This window comes from Pimephales promelas, chromosome 25, assembly GCF_988280905.1.
Source record: "Pimephales promelas chromosome 25, fPimPro1.hap1.1, whole genome shotgun sequence".
NCBI classification, from domain to species: Eukaryota; Metazoa; Chordata; class Actinopteri; order Cypriniformes; family Leuciscidae; genus Pimephales; species Pimephales promelas.
Window position 1 is genome coordinate 8,149,854 of NC_142793.1, and position 17,809 is coordinate 8,167,662.

Consider the following 17,809-nt stretch of genomic DNA (forward strand, 5'->3'; position numbering starts at 1 on the left):
AAAGAAATGCAATTATGGAAAAACAAATTTGAGAAGAAAATGAAGGCAATACATGTTAAAGACGTAAACTGTTTTAGGGAATCTATTCCTCATTATAATGAAAGGAGAAGTGAAACTAACAAAATCAAATAAATGCGCAACATTTTCTCGTTCCTGTTAGAACCACTATTCTTGTCATCATAAATGTTTCCAATTAAAGGTATACTAGGCTACCATAAAATAATTGAAGTTAGTTAAGTATCATTGAAAACAATACTGCATGTTAAAATGAGACTACCTTGTCTCTCGAAAAGAAACTCAGTAAACCAAAGTTACTTTCACAATTGAATGAAGCAGAAACCACAAACAGGAAGTTTAGTTCATTGAGAAATCTCCTTTCATTTTGAGCTTACCACTGCATTTCCAGCACACCATCAGCCAAAAATCATGTTTCCCTTCATACTTAAAAATGTTATATGGAGTAATTTAAGACTTCTTTGGTGACTTTGTCCTGGTAGTCCCTTCCAGCCTTTGTACACTTTGTGTCTTTGTATTTAAAAGCTTATAATACAGGTACTTCTATAGCAGAGTGCAACTTTTCTTACAAACCCTCCAAAATACTTTTAGATCGAATCAAAACAGATATAATAATCGTAATTTTGAAAGAAAAACAGTAGTAAACGTATTATGATTATGGCACTATGACTGTAAAATTAAAAAAAACAATTAAAAAATACATTATAAATATAAATACATAACTTATACTTACTTTTAAGTTACTTTATCTTGTCAAAACTGGCAAAACCCCTATTCAGTCTGACAGAATTTGAAAACACCTAGTCTCAGCCAGGGGCGAGTCCAGACATGTTCAAGGGGCTGGGCCTTCATAAAACAGGGCGGGCAAAGGGTAGAGTATGAAACCTGCACAGCAAATTAGCAGGAAAATGTATTACAGCACTGTTTAAAGTTTAAAGTTTCAAAACAGGAAACAACAACAAACCACATATACTGGTATAAACTAGACTGTAAAAAAATGTCCACTTCTTTCAACTTAAGTTCTGTTGCTTTTTTAAATTACGTAATTGTTTGGCTGTACAAATCATTTCAACTTAAATTACATTAAAACTAATTTTAAGTTGAATCTCATGTAAAAACATGTTGCCTGACTTTTTTTTTTACAGTGGATAAAAAAAAAAAAAAATGAAATGGCTCTTCCTTTTTCTGTCAAGTCTGTCAGTAAATATTAGACCTAGTATATGAATTAATGTTAAGAATTTTTTTAACATTAAACATTGAGAAAGTATTTGTACTTGCCTCAACATGTCTGTTACGAGTGTGGTGCAGGGTGGAGAGGCATAGTCAAAAGGCTCCAGTTCAAACATTTACTAATAAATCAAATCCATACAAGGTACAGAGATGATGGGCAGAAAGGTAATCCCACACTCAAAACCAGGTAACATTAACATTAACTACACACACCTTACATAAACAAGAACTGACCAGGACTGAGGGAGAACATGCAATAAATGCATGGCTGAACAAAGTAACATAATCAGTCAATAGAACATTGGTGAATCAACTGATGAAGACAAGACACATGTGCTGAACACAAATGGGAAAACTGAAACAGGAGTGAACCAAAAACACTAAGCAGGGGAAACACAAGACATTGTGTAACAATGTCCTTTTGCAATATTGGTCTGAAACAATGAAACTTCTGGTAAAAAAAAAGTAAACTCATCATAAAAGGTTTCACTATCAGTTTGTGTTAAAGGAATCGCCCGGATGCATGCTAGCATTGCTACATTAATTTTTTATTGAAAACTCAAACATATTATTTATGTAGCAATTTAACATTTTTTAAATGGTCTACAGAGCCGTCAACACAGGTCCAGGAGTGTGGGTGGCTTGCCTTCAGTTGCGGATGCTGCCTTTTAGATTTAGAAAATGATTCTAAATTTATTTTAGAGCTCCTAGAATTCAACCAACTTTTTTTTCCTCATTCATTTGAAATAAATTACAGTAGGGCCTACATTATTAATAAATGGTGTATGTATACTGTATACTACAGTACATACACACTTATTTTATTATTGAATTTTTGGTTAAATGATGCATTAAGCTAAGCATCATGTTTGTGATTTTATTTTATTTGTCATGTATGACATATTCAAAACTGCTTTATTAATTAAGAAACGGAAGTAACTGTAAAGGTTATTTTTTTACATTTCATATTTTTAGTACAGCTATAGGGCCGTATGCATGGTTTCATAATTAGGTCACAAAATAGAGTATGCTAGGGTGTTCGGGCCCCTGAGAAAGTTTTGATTCTAACACTGGTCTACATATGTGCTTTTAATACGTTTAAAGGCCAAAAAAAAAAAAAAAGGATAACAATAGCTTTAAAACCACAGCTTCAAGCACAGCATAAGAGATACTGAAACATGAGAATCAGGTTAAATGTTGCAATGAATGATCCACAATATAACCTGGAAATACAGAAGAGACTGTGTTTTGCTAGTGGTGAAATATCATGAAATATACTGACCAATTTGTAACGCTTCACAATATCCAAATCGTCCAATTAGTTAATGTTTGTTAAATTAACATTAACAATGAGCAATGCATTTTTACAGTAGTTATTATTCTTTGTTAACATTAATTCATAAAAATGCAGCTGTTCATGTCGGCGCATGCAGGTCCATTAAATGGCCTTTTATTAACATATAGAACTTTTGATTTTAATAATGCATTACTAAATGTTATAATTAACGTCAACTAAGATTGAAAAATGCTTTAGAAGTATTGTTGTACTTAAAAAGTGTACGAACGACGGGCCCTGTCCCAGAGGCAGGATTTGTTTTGAAGAGAAATTGCCAAATTAATTAAGTACTTACATACAATTATTATAATATATATTAAGACACTTGATCCTCACCTGACTATGGCTTTGTAAACTTTATCCATGATGTGGTTTATAATGGACATTGGTACAGAAACAGTGATACACACTCTTGGCTTACTATGACTATTCTCTGCTGTCAGACGACGAGATGTTTGTCCCGTTTTAGCCACTGTAGCTTTTTCGAAACGGAGGGGAGAGCAGTGGGCTGAGACCGCTAGATGTCACTAAAAATCACACACTGCATCTTTAAAGGAATTTAAACAATATACCATTTTGTGGCTTTTTAAGATTATGATTGGTCAGATCGCCTGTCAATCAAACTCCCTGCAAAGGGTCAATTCATCCACTGTTTTTTTTGTGTGCCTATTTTGCGCAACGCAAAATGCCACTAAAACTTAACCTACTTAGGGTACTTCTCATTTCTTGGTTGTGCTTCTTCGTTTCCATCTCTCGCTTCCTTTTCTCGTGTCTTATACCGAATTCACACTGAGCGATTTTAAGCACGATTTTCTCTCACTGCAGGTTTTGGGAGATCGCAGGCAAATGCCCGAAATCAAAGGCAATTCGGTGCTCATTCATGTGAGACACAATCACACAATGTGAATGTTCAAAGACATTTGCCGATGCTCATGAGATATCTGGTATGCTACATATCTGGACCTGTCGGTGATTCAAAATCCTGCTGTATGAAAGTGTTCTGACTGACTCTCTTTGGGGAGAAGTCAGCGATCTATCTTGCAGTGTGCACACAGCAGCAACTGAATGCTGGCCTAGATAGTCTTGCAGTGTGAATAGAACAGTGATCCCACTTTGAAAATCATGCCGTGTGAACTCGGCATTAGCTCCAACCCCCTTAGGATGCGAGGGAAGGATACACCTGTGTATCCTCGCTCATGACTTCTCAGGAAGCTTCCTTGTTCCTTGCCTATTAGAGAATTGAGATGTCCTTCAAGATTGCCGAGTTCGATCAGTTTCCTGGTCACAGGCTTAGGAGCGAGGAAACAAAGCATCAATTTGAGTATTGAGTAGCAACCCTTACCTCAAGCTCCCTTTGCCAAGTTGGCCTCTTTTCCCTAGACCAGTGGTTCTCAACTCCAGTCCTCGGGACCCACCGCTCTGCATATAGACCTTTCTCACAAAAAACGGAAATCTGTAATTGTTGTGGAAGAGGAGTTCCTGTCAACCGTCAACACATCAGTAAAACATACCCGGGGTAGAAAAAATTGATCAGAGAGTCTTCACAACTTCGAAAAAATGTAAACTTTTCATGGTCCAGTTGTTGATGACTTTGTAAAATGGTGTGGTGATGCTTGTCTGCAGCTGAATGTATCTAAGACCAAAGATATGACTATTGATTTCAGAACTGACGCTCGTTCTTCCCAATATACGTTCATTAAAGGTGAGAAGGTGGAGTGTGTGGAAAGTTATAAATATTTAGGGACTATTATTTACAATAAACTGCGTTTTGATGTGAATACCAAAAAGAAGTCTGTCAGTTTTATTCAACAGTTATGTTCTTAAGTAGTGACCTTTTTTTGCACTGCTCTTGCTATGAAACTCTCAAAGATGACAAACAATATACTGATTGTAGCATGATGATGCTGTTGTCTGGCTCATGTCTCCCTAAGTGACTTTTAATTTGCTGCAGCTGTGAATGGTTCTGGGCAGTTAATTTTGAGCCAATCGCGAGGGCTACACCTCTTTTATAAACCGGGACTTTTATTTTGACAAATGGTGTTACCGGTACGCGTCCTGTTTACCTGCCCAGCGACCTGATGTCTGCCTGGTTATCGGTCTACCGAAGTGCCGCGAGTATGATTGGCTTCATTTCTCTTCTCTTTTACTCCTTAACTTTATAGCTTGGGCTTATAGGTAATGTTTTGTGCCGTAGAATCCCCTGTGCGGCAGCAGCCCTTTCACAAGCTGAGTGTGCGCCCTGTGACCAGCAATCAGAGCTCAGGGCCTGTGATAATCATAGGTATGTTTTATGCCGAGTGATAGTTGAATGGTTGGGAACTCTTTGTAAATTGACATCCTGTGCATTTTAGGGAGTGCTAATTAACCGGGGGTGCAGCCGCAAGTTGGCTACATCGACGCTGAACATCTGCTGCTTTGCTTGACCATCTTTCATGTTGCGTGTTGCTCACGGGCTTTCTCCGCTGTACCAGGCTGCCTCTTTTCACGGGATTTACGATTATGGGATCCGTGGCGGACTCAAGCTAGCGAGTGTCTGGCCTGTTTCAATGTTGCTTGCTGGACTCAGTTGGATTTCTCCTACCTCTCTGTGTTGTGAATGTTTGAGTAATGTTGTAAAACGTGGTTGATGTATTGGCATCATTTCTTTTCGTTTGTTTTGTTCTTTTTATTGGTTAAAGTTGTTTGTGTGTGTTTATTTTATTCACACTGTTGTCTGGAGGCCTTTCCCCCTCTGCTGATGTTCAAGGGGATTGGCCCATTTGTTATGATTGTTTTTGTTTGTTTCCTTGTGTTGTCCACACTGACGGGAGACCGTGGAAGTTGCTGATCGTCAGTGTGGCATTTTTTTCCCTTCATTTATTAGTTGTTATGGTTTATTAATGTTGTATGTTTGTTGATGTGAGGGTTAGTAGTAGTTATTCATATGGTAGGTTCATGTAATCCTTCTGGGTGATTTACTGGACCTGTTCATTGTGATCGTGTGTACGCAACTGTGTAACTCTCATATGTCTTTTTGTCTAGGTGCTGAGAGCGGCCAGTGGGAGCAGTACCCAGGCGGTGGTGGGTCCCTTGATGTATGCAGTGATTGTGTGTTCACTAGTGTGGTTAAATTTTTTGAGGTGTGTGTGAACCCGGCACGTGTGATTGGGGTGTTTCCCATGGATGCTCATCGTTGGAGCTACTAGTCTCCCACTGGCAAGCTTCAGCACAACACTGTGTGTGTGTGTGTAGGAGTGAAGTTGGTGTATGTCTTATTGCATTGATGTAAGAAAATAAATAAATTCTATTTTGGTATTGGACCACTGTCTCTGGCTGATCCATCAACGAACTTGAGTGCCTGGTTGAACCAAATACTTAATTCTTTGGGTGTAAGTCCCATCGTGGCGTAGTCTGCAAACTGCCTGGGCCTAAGCCCTGAAATCTGCTAAGTGTCTGTCCCCCATTCTGCCACATTTGGCGTATAGTCGGCAGGGTTGATGGTTAAAGCCAGAGATTGGTTCAAATTTTGTTTTTCGTTTTTTTGTTTGTTTTGTTTTTTTGTGTTTTTTTTCTTTTACAAGCAAAGCAGCAGCTGTTCGTTGGTGGACCGATGACGGGGCAGGTAAGGTGGGGATTGGTTCTTGTTTTTTTTTGCCAATTGGATTGTGCATTGCCAAAATATGGAACGGGGTGGCCAAGGGGAATGAGTTACAGGAGTTGAGGGACTTGATGGCTTAGATGGAAGCTGATAATGAGCGCCTACGTCAGACCCCAGGCCATGTCCCTACCCTGGCTCCTGGCCCTGCTTTTGTCTTTTTCATTGAGTAGCCGTAAAGGTAGGGGACCTGTAACCAGTGCCTTACTCACGTTTTAGCCGTTATGTCTGAGAACTCGTGTATCACTTGTTTCTCCTGTTTTAGCCGTCATGTCCGAGAACGTGCGTATCACTCGTTCTCGTTGAGTAGCTGTAAAAGCAGAGAACTTTTAACGAGTGTCGTGTTTTTAGAGTAGCCGTCATGACAAGAGGACTTGTACCAAGTATCTCTCGTGTTTCTTGTTGTGTGGCCGTAATGGCAGAGAACTTGTAGCAAGTGTCTCGTGTTTCTAGAGTAGCCGTCATGGCAAGAGGACTTGTACCAAGTATCTCTCGTGTTTCTTGTTGTGTGGCCGTAATGGCAGAGAACTTGTAGCAAGTGTCTCGTGTTTTTAGAGTAGCCGTCATGACAAGAGGACTTGTACCAAGTATCTCTCGTGTTTCGTGTTGTGTGGCCGTAATGGCAGAGAACTTGTAGCAAGTGTCTCGTGTTTCTAGAGTAGCCGTCATGGCAAGAGGACTTGTACCAAGTATCTCTCGTGTTTCGTGTTGTGTGGCCGTAATGGCAGAGAACGTGTAGCAAGTGTCTCGTGTTTCTAGAGTAGCCGTCATGGCAAGAGGACTTGTACCAAGGGTCTCTCTGTTCGCTCTATTAGCGTCCTACAGTGAAGGTGAGTGTCTTGGGGTAATCGTCGGGCGCCGATTAAAAAAAAACCCGGGGCAGATTGTAGCATGATGATGCTGTTGTCTGGCTCATGTCTCCCTAAGTGACTTTTAATTTGCTGCAGCTGTGAATGGTTCTGGGCAGTTAATTTTGAGCCAATCGCGAGGGCTACACCTCTTTTATAAACCGGGACTTTTATTTTGACAAATGGTGTTACCGGTACGCGTCCTGTTTACCTGCCCAGCGACCTGATGTCTGCCTGGTTATCGGTCTACCGAAGTGCCGCGAGTATGATTGGCTTCATTTCTCTTCTCTTTTACTCCTTAACTTTATAGCTTGGGCTTATAGGTAATGTTTTGTGCCGTAGAATCCCCTGTGCGGCAGCAGCCCTTTCACAAGCTGAGTGTGCGCCCTGTGACCAGCAATCAGAGCTCAGGGCCTGTGATAATCATAGGTATGTTTTATGCCGAGTGATAGTTGAATGGTTGGGAACTCTTTGTAAATTGACATCCTGTGCATTTTAGGGAGTGCTAATTAACCGGGGGTGCAGCCGCAAGTTGGCTACATCGACGCTGAACATCTGCTGCTTTGCTTGACCATCTTTCATGTTGCGTGTTGCTCACGGGCTTTCTCCGCTGTACCAGGCTGCCTCTTTTCACGGGATTTACGATTATGGGATCCGTGGCGGACTCAAGCTAGCGAGTGTCTGGCCTGTTTCAATGTTGCTTGCTGGACTCAGTTGGATTTCTCCTACCTCTCTGTGTTGTGAATGTTTGAGTAATGTTGTAAAACGTGGTTGATGTATTGGCATCATTTCTTTTCGTTTGTTTTGTTCTTTTTATTGGTTAAAGTTGTTTGTGTGTGTTTATTTTATTCACACTGTTGTCTGGAGGCCTTTCCCCCTCTGCTGATGTTCAAGGGGATTGGCCCATTTGTTATGATTGTTTTTGTTTGTTTCCTTGTGTTGTCCACACTGACGGGAGACCGTGGAAGTTGCTGATCGTCAGTGTGGCATTTTTTTCCCTTCATTTATTAGTTGTTATGGTTTATTAATGTTGTATGTTTGTTGATGTGAGGGTTAGTAGTAGTTATTCATATGGTAGGTTCATGTAATCCTTCTGGGTGATTTACTGGACCTGTTCATTGTGATCGTGTGTACGCAACTGTGTAACTCTCATATGTCTTTTTGTCTAGGTGCTGAGAGCGGCCAGTGGGAGCAGTACCCAGGCGGTGGTGGGTCCCTTGATGTATGCAGTGATTGTGTGTTCACTAGTGTGGTTAAATTTTTTGAGGTGTGTGTGAACCCGGCACGTGTGATTGGGGTGTTTCCCATGGATGCTCATCGTTGGAGCTACTAGTCTCCCACTGGCAAGCTTCAGCACAACACTGTGTGTGTGTGTGTAGGAGTGAAGTTGGTGTATGTCTTATTGCATTGATGTAAGAAAATAAATAAATTCTATTTTGGTATTGGACCACTGTCTCTGGCTGATCCATCAACGAACTTGAGTGCCTGGTTGAACCAAATACTTAATTCTTTGGGTGTAAGTCCCATCGTGGCGTAGTCTGCAAACTGCCTGGGCCTAAGCCCTGAAATCTGCTAAGTGTCTGTCCCCCATTCTGCCACATAATATTAATTTATCCCTTGTACACTCAGATTGTTAAATACTCAGAATGGTAAATATATTTTTTAAATTTATATGTAGCCTACTGTTGTGTGTTCTTAGTTATCTTATTTTATATTATGGTGTATATTTTTATGTGTTTATTACTCTACAAATTGCCCAGGGTTTCTTCATAATACACAATTCATAATTGTCACGGGGTGGTGCAGGAGTGCAGGCAGAAGGAACAGGAGGAGTCCGAATTCACACGAAGATACTTATTTAATTCAAAATTACAGGCAGGAAGACAGGATAACACAGAGTAACAATCAACATCGACTGACAAAGACAGACTGAATGAGATGGAACTAAATACAGACAGGAATCAAACATAACGATGTGAAGACAGGTGAAACTGATGAATAAGACGAGGAACAGGTGGCTGATGAGGGAGTGAGTTCAGGAGTGGAGACAAGAGGATCCTGGGAAGTGTAGTGCAGATGACGAAGACAGACTGGTGCAGACGGAGGACTGTGACATCACTCCCCCCTCCCGGTAGGCGTGACCTCACGCCGTAACATCAACGGGGAGGGGGGGTGGGTGCCCTGGAGGCTGTGGAGGGCGTGGTCTGGAGTAGGAGGCCCTCCAGGGCGGAGTAGGATGAGGGCGTGGCCAGGGCGGAGCAGGATGAGGGCGTGGCCAGGCCGGAGCAGGCTGAGGGCGTGGCCAGGGCGGAGCAGGCTGAGGGCGAGACCAAAGTCAAAGTCAAAGTTTATTTATAAAGAACTTTTAAAAACAACAAGTGTTTGACAAAGTGCTGTACACTTGTATCCTATTTCACAACTACAAACCGTCAACGACACAAAATAAAAATAAAAAGCCAGAAACAAATAATCGACAATACAAACACTCACCTAGCTTCAAAAGCCAAACAGTAGTAATAGGTTTTAAGACTAGATTTAAAAGCAGCAAGAGTTTGAGCCTGTCTGATGTACAGGGGCAGATTGTTCCAGAGCTTTGGTCCTGTTACTGCAAATGCTCTTTCGCCTCTGCTTTTCAACTTCACCCGAGGGACAACTAAGAGCAAATGGTCAGCAGACCTAAGCGCTCTTGATGGAGCATACAGCGTAATCAGGTCTGACAGATACTTCGGTGCAAGACCATTAAGAGATTTGAAAACAAACATCAAAATTTTAAAATTAATCCTAAAATGGACAGGCAACCAATGAAGAGAGGAGAGAACAGGGGTAATGTGTTCACGCTTCCGTGTACCCGTCAACAGGCGAGCTGCTGCATTCTGGACCCTCTGCAGTCTGGAGAGAGAGGCCTGGCTAATGCCAACATAGAGGCCATTACAATAGTCCAGACGCGATGAAATAAAAATATGAAGGAGTCTTTGGAAGTCTATATAAGACAGGAAAGATTTGACCTTGGTGAGTTGTCTCAACTGGAAAAAACTTGACTTAACTACTTGGTTAATCTGTTTATCCATCTTAAAATCCCAGTCCAAAATAACACCTAAGTTCTTGTCAAGTTTCCCACTTTTTTATTCAGCTCTGCCCAAACTTGATATGGCGTTCAAACATTGAAGGACGCAAGAGAAAGCAACTCATTGACTTGACTGTTTATTTTCTGGAATTGCAGAGGTATTTGCAGAAGCAGTAGTCAGCAATAGGTCAGAAATAGATCAGCAATAGATCTGCAACAGATCTGCAATAGGTCTGCAATAGGTTGATAATCTTTAAAGATAAAAATAAACAAAAGAAACACACATTAATATAAAAAAGATGTTATTTAAAGTAACATTTTAACATCACCATATTACCTACAATGTAAATCAACTAAATCAAAATGCTTTGACAAGAAAAAATAAATGTTAACAAACTTAAACACCTTTCCCTCAAATCACACCAAATCATACAAAATCTTAGCATCAATCAGTAATGTAGCAAGCAAACTAGCAAAATCCATCAAATATGCTAAAACACAATACTGATCTCTTACAACTTATAGATTACATCAAAAATAAATAAATAAATTCATGTTCATACCAGTTGCGTCTTCAAGTTTGAATTAGTTTTAACTGAATGTGGGTGAAATTCGTTGCAAGTCCAGCAAGAGATCTTCTCCAAACTTTTCACCTGCATGTGCTCTTGTGGTGCACCACTTTATTGTGCCCCCTTGGAAACAAACCCTCTCAATGGTTCCTGCCCAGTCACCACACTGCACTGTCCTCTACAGGAATTTTTGAGTATGACAGAATTTAAAGAAAAACCTCATTGTTTTGCCGAAACACCTCCCACTTGACCTCCTGGTTCATGAACCTAAGGAGGTCACTCCAATCACCTTCAACACTTTCACTTTTGTTCTTGATTTTGTTCTTCTAAAGGAAGCAAAACAATCAGTCGTCTTACATCCCTATGAAGGATTGTAGAAGGGATTTTGGTTGACAGTTTCTTCACTTTATCTCTTTGGAAAGGCTTCACAGTTGGGACTGGATAGCTGGGAAAAGTTCTGACATGTACATCTCTGACGATGCCCTTCTTGTCAATACTGACACTGATGACTCTAGCAAGTTTGTACTGGCCCCTCCAGGCATTTTGGTCAGCAAGCCAGACAACATCTCCAACAGTCACGTTCCTATGGGTTGTGTGCCATTTACTTCTCACAAATAGATTGGGCCCAGCTAACTGACTCCACTTCCAGAACCGGTCAACTTCTGTTTGGATAGCTCTCAGCCTCTTGTATGGGTAGTTTTCAAAGTCAAAGCATCCAAAATCTCCTCTGGGTCCAGTTCGTCCAAGTAAAAGGGAATTTGGGCTGACATATTCTATGCAGTCTTCCCGGCTTTGAGTTCTGGCATCTACAGGCCTTTCATTGGCCAGGTTAGCAGCCATATATATAAATGTCTGAAACTCACTCCATGTAAAGAGTCCTTCTCCTCCCAGGTTGTACAAAGCCCGCTTCACTGTGTGAACAGCTGCTTCTGCAGCTCCATTTCTGTGAGGGGAGTCTGCTGGGTGGATTTTCCAGCTCCATTCTGTTCCATGCAAGGAAGCTTCATTCTCAAGCTCAGACTTATTTAGTTGATCCAGGAAGAGATAGAGTTCTTTCAGTGCAGGTCTGGCACCCACAAAATTCTTTCCAGGATCTGACCACAGTTTCTTTGGGTGCCCTCTCAGTGCTGTGAATCTCTGGTAAGCCATTGGGAAGCCTTCAGTTGACTGGTCACTGACAACATCTGTGTGTATAGCTCTGGATGACATGCAACAGAAGACAATTCCCCACACCTTGAGCTTTGTTTTCTTCTTCACCTCGTCCTTGACTTCATACGGTCCAAACAAGTCCACCGTTGTATACTCAAATGGTCTGGCTGGTGTTATCCGCTCAGATGGAAGGTCACTCATGATCTGTTGGCACTTTCTGGCCCTAGCCTTTCTACACACAATACAGCTATCAAGACTCTTTTTAGCCAGCTTTCGACCTTTCACTATCCAGGCTTTTTTCCTCATCCGGAGAAGTGTGCCGGCTATTTCTTCATGATTTTCACTATGAGCCTCTTGAGCTAGGAGAGTGGATATCCACGCATCATAGGGTAGAATGGGTACAGCAGTTTTGTCCTCATCAAAAGTCTGGAACCTTCCTCCACAAACTAAAAGCCCAGTCTCTTTCTCTTTATAAACAGCGAGTCTGTTGAGAGTGGTGTCTTGAAAGGTTATACCTTCTTGAGCTGCAAGGAACAGGTCTCTTAGTGCATCTCTACACTCCCCGACAGTGAGTACAGCTTGTTTGGCTCTGGACCTCCAATTTGTTGAAAAAGCTCCCTCCCACTTTGGTTTATCTGAGGCTGAATTCTTGTTCAACAACTCTTTCCATCTTCGTGCAGCTCTCCAAACCCAGGCAATGACCCGGATCAGCCTGGTCAGATTGCTGAATTTCTTGATGTCAATCAGATTAGTTACTGCAGAGCCGCTTGGTAATCTTCGGATCTGAATCTTAGATTCATCTGGGTTAGCTTGCTGTACACCCCTCTTGTCTTTCTTGGCCTGCATTCTAGTCAGTGCTGCTGAGAAAGCTTTCCTCTGAAGTTTATTTATGCCTTCTTTGGCATATGTGGCGACTTCTTTGGCTGACTTATGTGGCCATTCTCCCACAGGTTGTCGTAGAAACGCTGGTCCATCCTGCCACATGGAACCTTCCTGGAGGTCTTCTGGGGCTGCCCCTCTTGTTATAGCATCAGCACTGTTCAGGTATCCTGGAATCCACCACCAGTCTTCGACTGATGTGGATTTTTGGATCTCCCCAACTCTATTTGCGAAAAAAGTTTGATATCCATAGCTGTCTCTCTGGATTGCTCCCAGCACAGTTTGACTATCCAGCAGATGGAGCCATCGTTCAACTTCTATTCGACTGTGCTTCTCAACATAATTTCTCAGTCGTGCTGCATAGACAGCGCCACAGATTTCAGCTTTTACTGGTTCTCCCTTTTGGTCCAATGGTGTGAGTTTTGCCTTAGACTCCACCAATCTGACTTGGATGCCTTGCTCAGTCTCCCATCTGAAATACACTACGGCTCCATAGCTCTTGTCACTTCCATCAGAGAATGTTATTCCCCAAGGTTTTCCAATCTAGTTGACTGGTGTGAGACTTCTGTGGAAAGTGATTTGTCCAAGACGTGTGTATTCCTCAAAGAATTGGATGGCTTCTTCCCTCAATTTTTCCGACAAAGGTTTGTCCCAAGTGTCGCGGGTCAAAGTTTTGCCTCCAGCTTCCTGAAATGCCTTTCTGACAAGAATGGCACCCCTCTGTTTGACAGGTGTGACAAGGCCTATTGGGTCATACAAGCTAGCTACTTGGCTCAGCAGTTCTCTTCTTGTGAGTGGGTTTGGAGTTTTCTCTCTCACCTCTTTATCAAGGAGATTTTGTCCAACTCTCATTCTATTTTTCCTCTTTGAAAAATTGATTGAAGTCATGAGATACAGTTTATCCTCTTCAACAAGGTATCCGACTCCAAGAGCTTTATTATCTCCTTCCCTCATCTGGTTTGGAAGAATAAGTACTGTGCTTGACTCCGCTCTTTGTTCTCCTGGTACAATCTCCTGCCTCCCACTTTGACTTGACCAGACCCAGGGCTTGAGGAAGAACCCACCTGCCTTCAGGATCTCCTCAACTCCTTCGATGTTCTGGCCCAGCTTTTTCAAGTCATTATGGGAAGTTAGGATGTCATCGACATAGGCATCCTCTTCAAGAATCCCACGTTCCTCTTCCAGGTGAGCGAACATGGGTAATTTGGCAGTCTCTCTCATGGCCATTTGTGCTATGCACCCTGCTGGTCGATCGCCAATGTTGACTCTGGTAATCACATACTCTTCAATCTCTTCCTCTTCAGTGTCTCTCCAGAGAAATCTGTGGAGGTGCATCTCCAGATCTTTCAACCACACAGAATTGTACATTTTCCTGATGTCACCAAGGGCAGCATGGACGCCTCTTCTGAACCTGAGTAGTACTGCTCGGATGGGATTGAGGACATCAGGCCCTTTCAGCAGAAGGTCATTCATGCTGATCCCTTTAAACTTCTGGCTGCTGTTCCATACCAGCCGCACAGGTGTTGTGAGAGAATGCGGATTTGGTGCCACCAAGTGGCTGACATACCATACTGGCCCTTTCCAGCTGGCAATGATCTCTTTAGTGAGTTTCTTCGCTGCCCTTCTCTCCACCATCTCATGGACTTGTGCGGTGTATGCTATTTTCCACTCTGGCTCTTTTTTGAGTTGTTTCTCTGTTCTCATGAAGGTGGCTTCCACTCCACTCCTGTTGTTGGGAAGGGAACTTGGATCTTGAATCCACAGGTATCTTGTGTCCCAATGTGGCTTCTCACTGTGAGAATCTGCTTTGACGTAGGTGAGGCCCTTCTTTATGACTTCTAATTCTCTTTCTTCATTTAGAGTCATCTCCTTACCTCCTGGCTGGCAATTGCCACACCGGCATCCTCCACACTTGGGCTCGCAGGCTGCTCCAATGCTGTCCCATTTCCACCAGTTTAGAAACTCTTTACTAGCTACTCTGGTTTCAGCTTTGAACTCTTGTGCTTCTGTGATCTCTTGATACCTCACTGCCGATGCCCTCATGGACCGAGCAAAATGCGTTTCTGAATTGTGCATCGCTATATCCATCTCTTCAAAAAGATCTGGATGCGCTCCACCAACAGTCTTTCCCAGTGGGCTTTCCCATAAAACAAGGTCTCCAATCACCTTCACTCTTTGTGGAGCAAGTCTTCCCTCGCGGTGGCTTACCAGTAGCTCAATACTCTCCGGTCTCCTCAGATCTTCTAAATTGACTTCTGGGAAGAACCTCTTGAGTTGCTCAGGCTTGATGACTTTGTGGATGTTGGCAATTTCATTCAACCCATAGCAGATAAGCTCATGAGCTCTCTCCGTGCCCATAGGCATCTTGATCCTCACTTTAAGAAAGTATCTTCTAGTTTTAACATTCATGTTCATTCCTCCAACTCCATGAATAATTAAAGAAATGTTTTCACTTCGAAGATTTAATCTCCTGGCGGCTTTGTGGGTGATGTAGTTTGTATCTGATGCTAAGTCGATCAGAGTCCCAATCTTTTCTCCTGCATTAGCAGTTACCTCGAGCAGCATTAGTATAACTGGCAATTCTTTTATAGCACTTGAATCAGTCACTCCAAGCTGACTCTTCTCACCACAGTTTGTCTTCCCAGTGATGTTAGTGAATGCTTTCTTGAATTTCTCTGCCATCTCTGGGGAGAGCTTAGACACAAATTCCTCTTGCTCCTCCGTAAGCTTATGCCTTCTCACATGGGATTGTCTTCTGTCTGAGTCAGTTCTCTTGAAATCTCCCTTCAGACAAAGAAAGAAGTGATGATCTCTTTTACAGTCTCTGTTCCTGCACAGGTAAGTATCTTTGCATTCATCATCTTCACCATGACAGATTAAACACCTTTTGCATGCCCCTAGCTTTTCTACAGCAGCCAACTTTTCCACAGGCTTCAGTTCTTTGAAACGCTTGCAAAAGAAGATCTTTTCTCCATGCTTTTCATCTCCACAGACAACACATCCGCCTTTCCTTGTGGAACGTGTGGACGCATATCTTCTCTCCATACAAGCATATTTCTTTTCTGGCTTTTCACTAACTCCCAACTGCTCTAACTTCTCTAGAATTTCTTCTTGTGTTTTCAGAAATTTAAGAAGATTCTCAAAGTGATTGTCCGGTGTTACGCCATTTGCTGGGTTAACCATGAAGACAAGCCAATCTCTTTTCATGTTGTCAGGTAACTTACTTTCTATTGATTTGATCACCAGAGGGTTGTTAATGGCTCCCGTGTTTCCAAGTTCTGTGAGGTCATCCAGGGCCTTCTCTATATTTTGAATTAAATCAATGACTTTTCTTGGCTGATTTGCTCTTAAAACAGGAATCTTCTCAAGATCTTCAATAATTTCCAAAGCAATTGTGGACTTGTTTCCATATCTATTCTCAAGCACTCGGAATATGTCTTCAGCAGTGTTGTAGGTAGACAAACGGAGCTCTCTGCACATCCTGTCGTCTATGCTGTCAAAGAGTTGTATCTTTTTAACTTCAGCTGAGCCAGTTGGTTCTCCCTGCTTTTGTAGACTTTCCCAGTCTTTCCTCCATCGATGGAAATTCCTTTTACATCCATTGAATTTGGGTAGACTGGTTGGCTTTATTCTCAACGTTGGTTGTGGTTGTGGAACTGGCATGGGTATCTGGGGAACCCTCGCTCTGTCTCTTTCTTCTTCTGCTATTCTTTGTGCGATGATGAACTCCACCTTTCGTGCTTCAAGGTTGCTACTGCATCCTTTCAGATTCTTTACTCTAGTTTCCAGACTGGATTTTTCGTCTTCTGGAATCCACATCTCCCAAGCTGCTAGGGTAGTGATTACACCTTGGATCATTCTTTTTGCGCCATCCAGCTGGAACTCAAAACCATCTCTGTTTACAGCGACAACGGGTGTTGCAGCAGCTCTATCACAGGCTGTCTCTGCTTCCTGGATTGCTGTTCCCATCTCATCTTTACCATATCTTGACCATAAGTTGAACAGGACAATTTGTTTGACCTCTTCCAATCTTACCTCACATTCATGGATTGTCTTCTCGAAATCAGCCTGCTGCTGCTTATCAAGTTCAGCTTCTTCACCATCTGACATGTCCGCTTCAATGTCTGCCAGTAAACCAGCTCTATACTCATCATTTGTCTCGCCGACACTCCTTGCCTCAGAAATGAGTTTTTTGAACTCCTCTTGTAGTTCACTTTTCATCAAGTTTTTGGCTCCTCTGCTGAGGAAGTTTGCCTGCCTGGTGAATGCACTCTTAGCCAAGGTCCTCTCTTGCTTTAGCTGCTTCACTGCTTTTCCAAAAGCTTCCTCTGCCATTGCGAGACGATTTCAGATGATTCTCTTTCACTGCGTCGACACTTTGAGACGTTTAGGCCTTTGATCCTTCTATCTTCATTGCCACGCTGATTATCAACTGTCAAGTTTCCCACTTTTTTATTCAGCTCTGCCCAAACTTGATATGGCGTTCAAACATTGAAGGACGCAAGAGAAAGCAACTCATTGACTTGACTGTTTATTTTCTGGAATTGCAGAGGTATTTGCAGAAGCAGTAGTCAGCAATAGGTCAGAAATAGATCAGCAATAGATCTGCAACAGATCTGCAATAGGTCTGCAATAGGTTGATAATCTTTAAAGATAAAAATAAACAAAAGAAAGACACATTAATATAAAAAAGATGTTATTTAAAGTAACATTTTAACATCACCATATTACCTACAATGTAAATCAACTAAATCAAAATGCTTTGACAAGAAAAAATAAATGTTAACAAACTTAAACACCTTTCCCTCAAATCACACCAAATCATACAAAATCTTAGCATCAATCAGTAATGTAGCAAGCAAACTAGCAAAATCCATCAAATATGCTAAAACACAATACTGATCTCTTACAACTTATAGATTACATCAAAAATAAATAAATAAATTCATGTTCATACCAGTTGCGTCTTCAAGTTTGAATTAGTTTTAACTAAATGTGGGTGAAATTCGTTGCAAGTCCAGCAAGAGATCTTCTCCAAACTTTTCACCTGCATGTGCTCTTGTGGTGCACCACTTTATTGTGCCC

The 17,809-nt window shown here is 41.8% G+C and overlaps 2 protein-coding genes and 1 long non-coding RNA gene across 8 annotated transcripts in view; 1 reads left to right on the forward strand and 2 right to left on the reverse strand.

Annotated features, from left to right (window-relative positions):
• The window catches only part of LOC120473353 (mixed lineage kinase domain-like protein), a 67,908-nt gene extending 67,007 nt beyond the window's left edge, over positions 1-901 (reverse strand). For 3 of the 5 annotated variants that reach the window (XR_005621578.2, XM_089127828.1, XM_039663143.2), the window contains exon 1: positions 749-896. The gene's annotated coding sequence lies outside the window, so the exon portion shown is untranslated. Of the gene's footprint in view, positions 1-748 lie in introns of all 5 variants that reach the window. The other 2 variants (XM_039663142.2, XM_039663141.2) reach the window with 2 other exon arrangements.
• A 5,663-nt stretch (positions 902-6,564) lies between these two features.
• Positions 6,565-8,510, forward strand: LOC148965030 (uncharacterized). Of its 2 annotated transcripts, none has more exons than XR_016150719.1 (3): positions 6,565-7,326; positions 7,406-7,492; positions 7,563-8,510. It is a non-coding gene; the product is annotated as an uncharacterized LOC148965030 (long non-coding RNA). The 2 variants fall into 2 exon arrangements; XR_016150718.1 differs by having other exon boundaries at positions 8,233-8,510.
• A 368-nt stretch (positions 8,511-8,878) lies between these two features.
• Positions 8,879-12,829, reverse strand: LOC120473342 (uncharacterized). Its single transcript, XM_039663128.2, has 2 exons — positions 10,691-12,829; positions 8,879-9,380 (listed from the first exon to the last, which is right to left on the reverse strand). Exon 1 carries the CDS (start codon positions 12,827-12,829, stop codon positions 10,997-10,999), a length of 1,833 nt encoding a protein of 610 aa, XP_039519062.2. The 3' UTR covers positions 8,879-9,380; positions 10,691-10,996.
• Between the last annotated feature and the right edge of the window lie 4,980 nt (positions 12,830-17,809).

Excerpts from the sequence above, each read along its gene's own strand:
- LOC120473342 (XM_039663128.2), bottom strand. The coding sequence starts at position 12,829 with ATGTGGCAGGATGGACCAGCGTTTCTACGACAACCTGTGGGAGAATGG.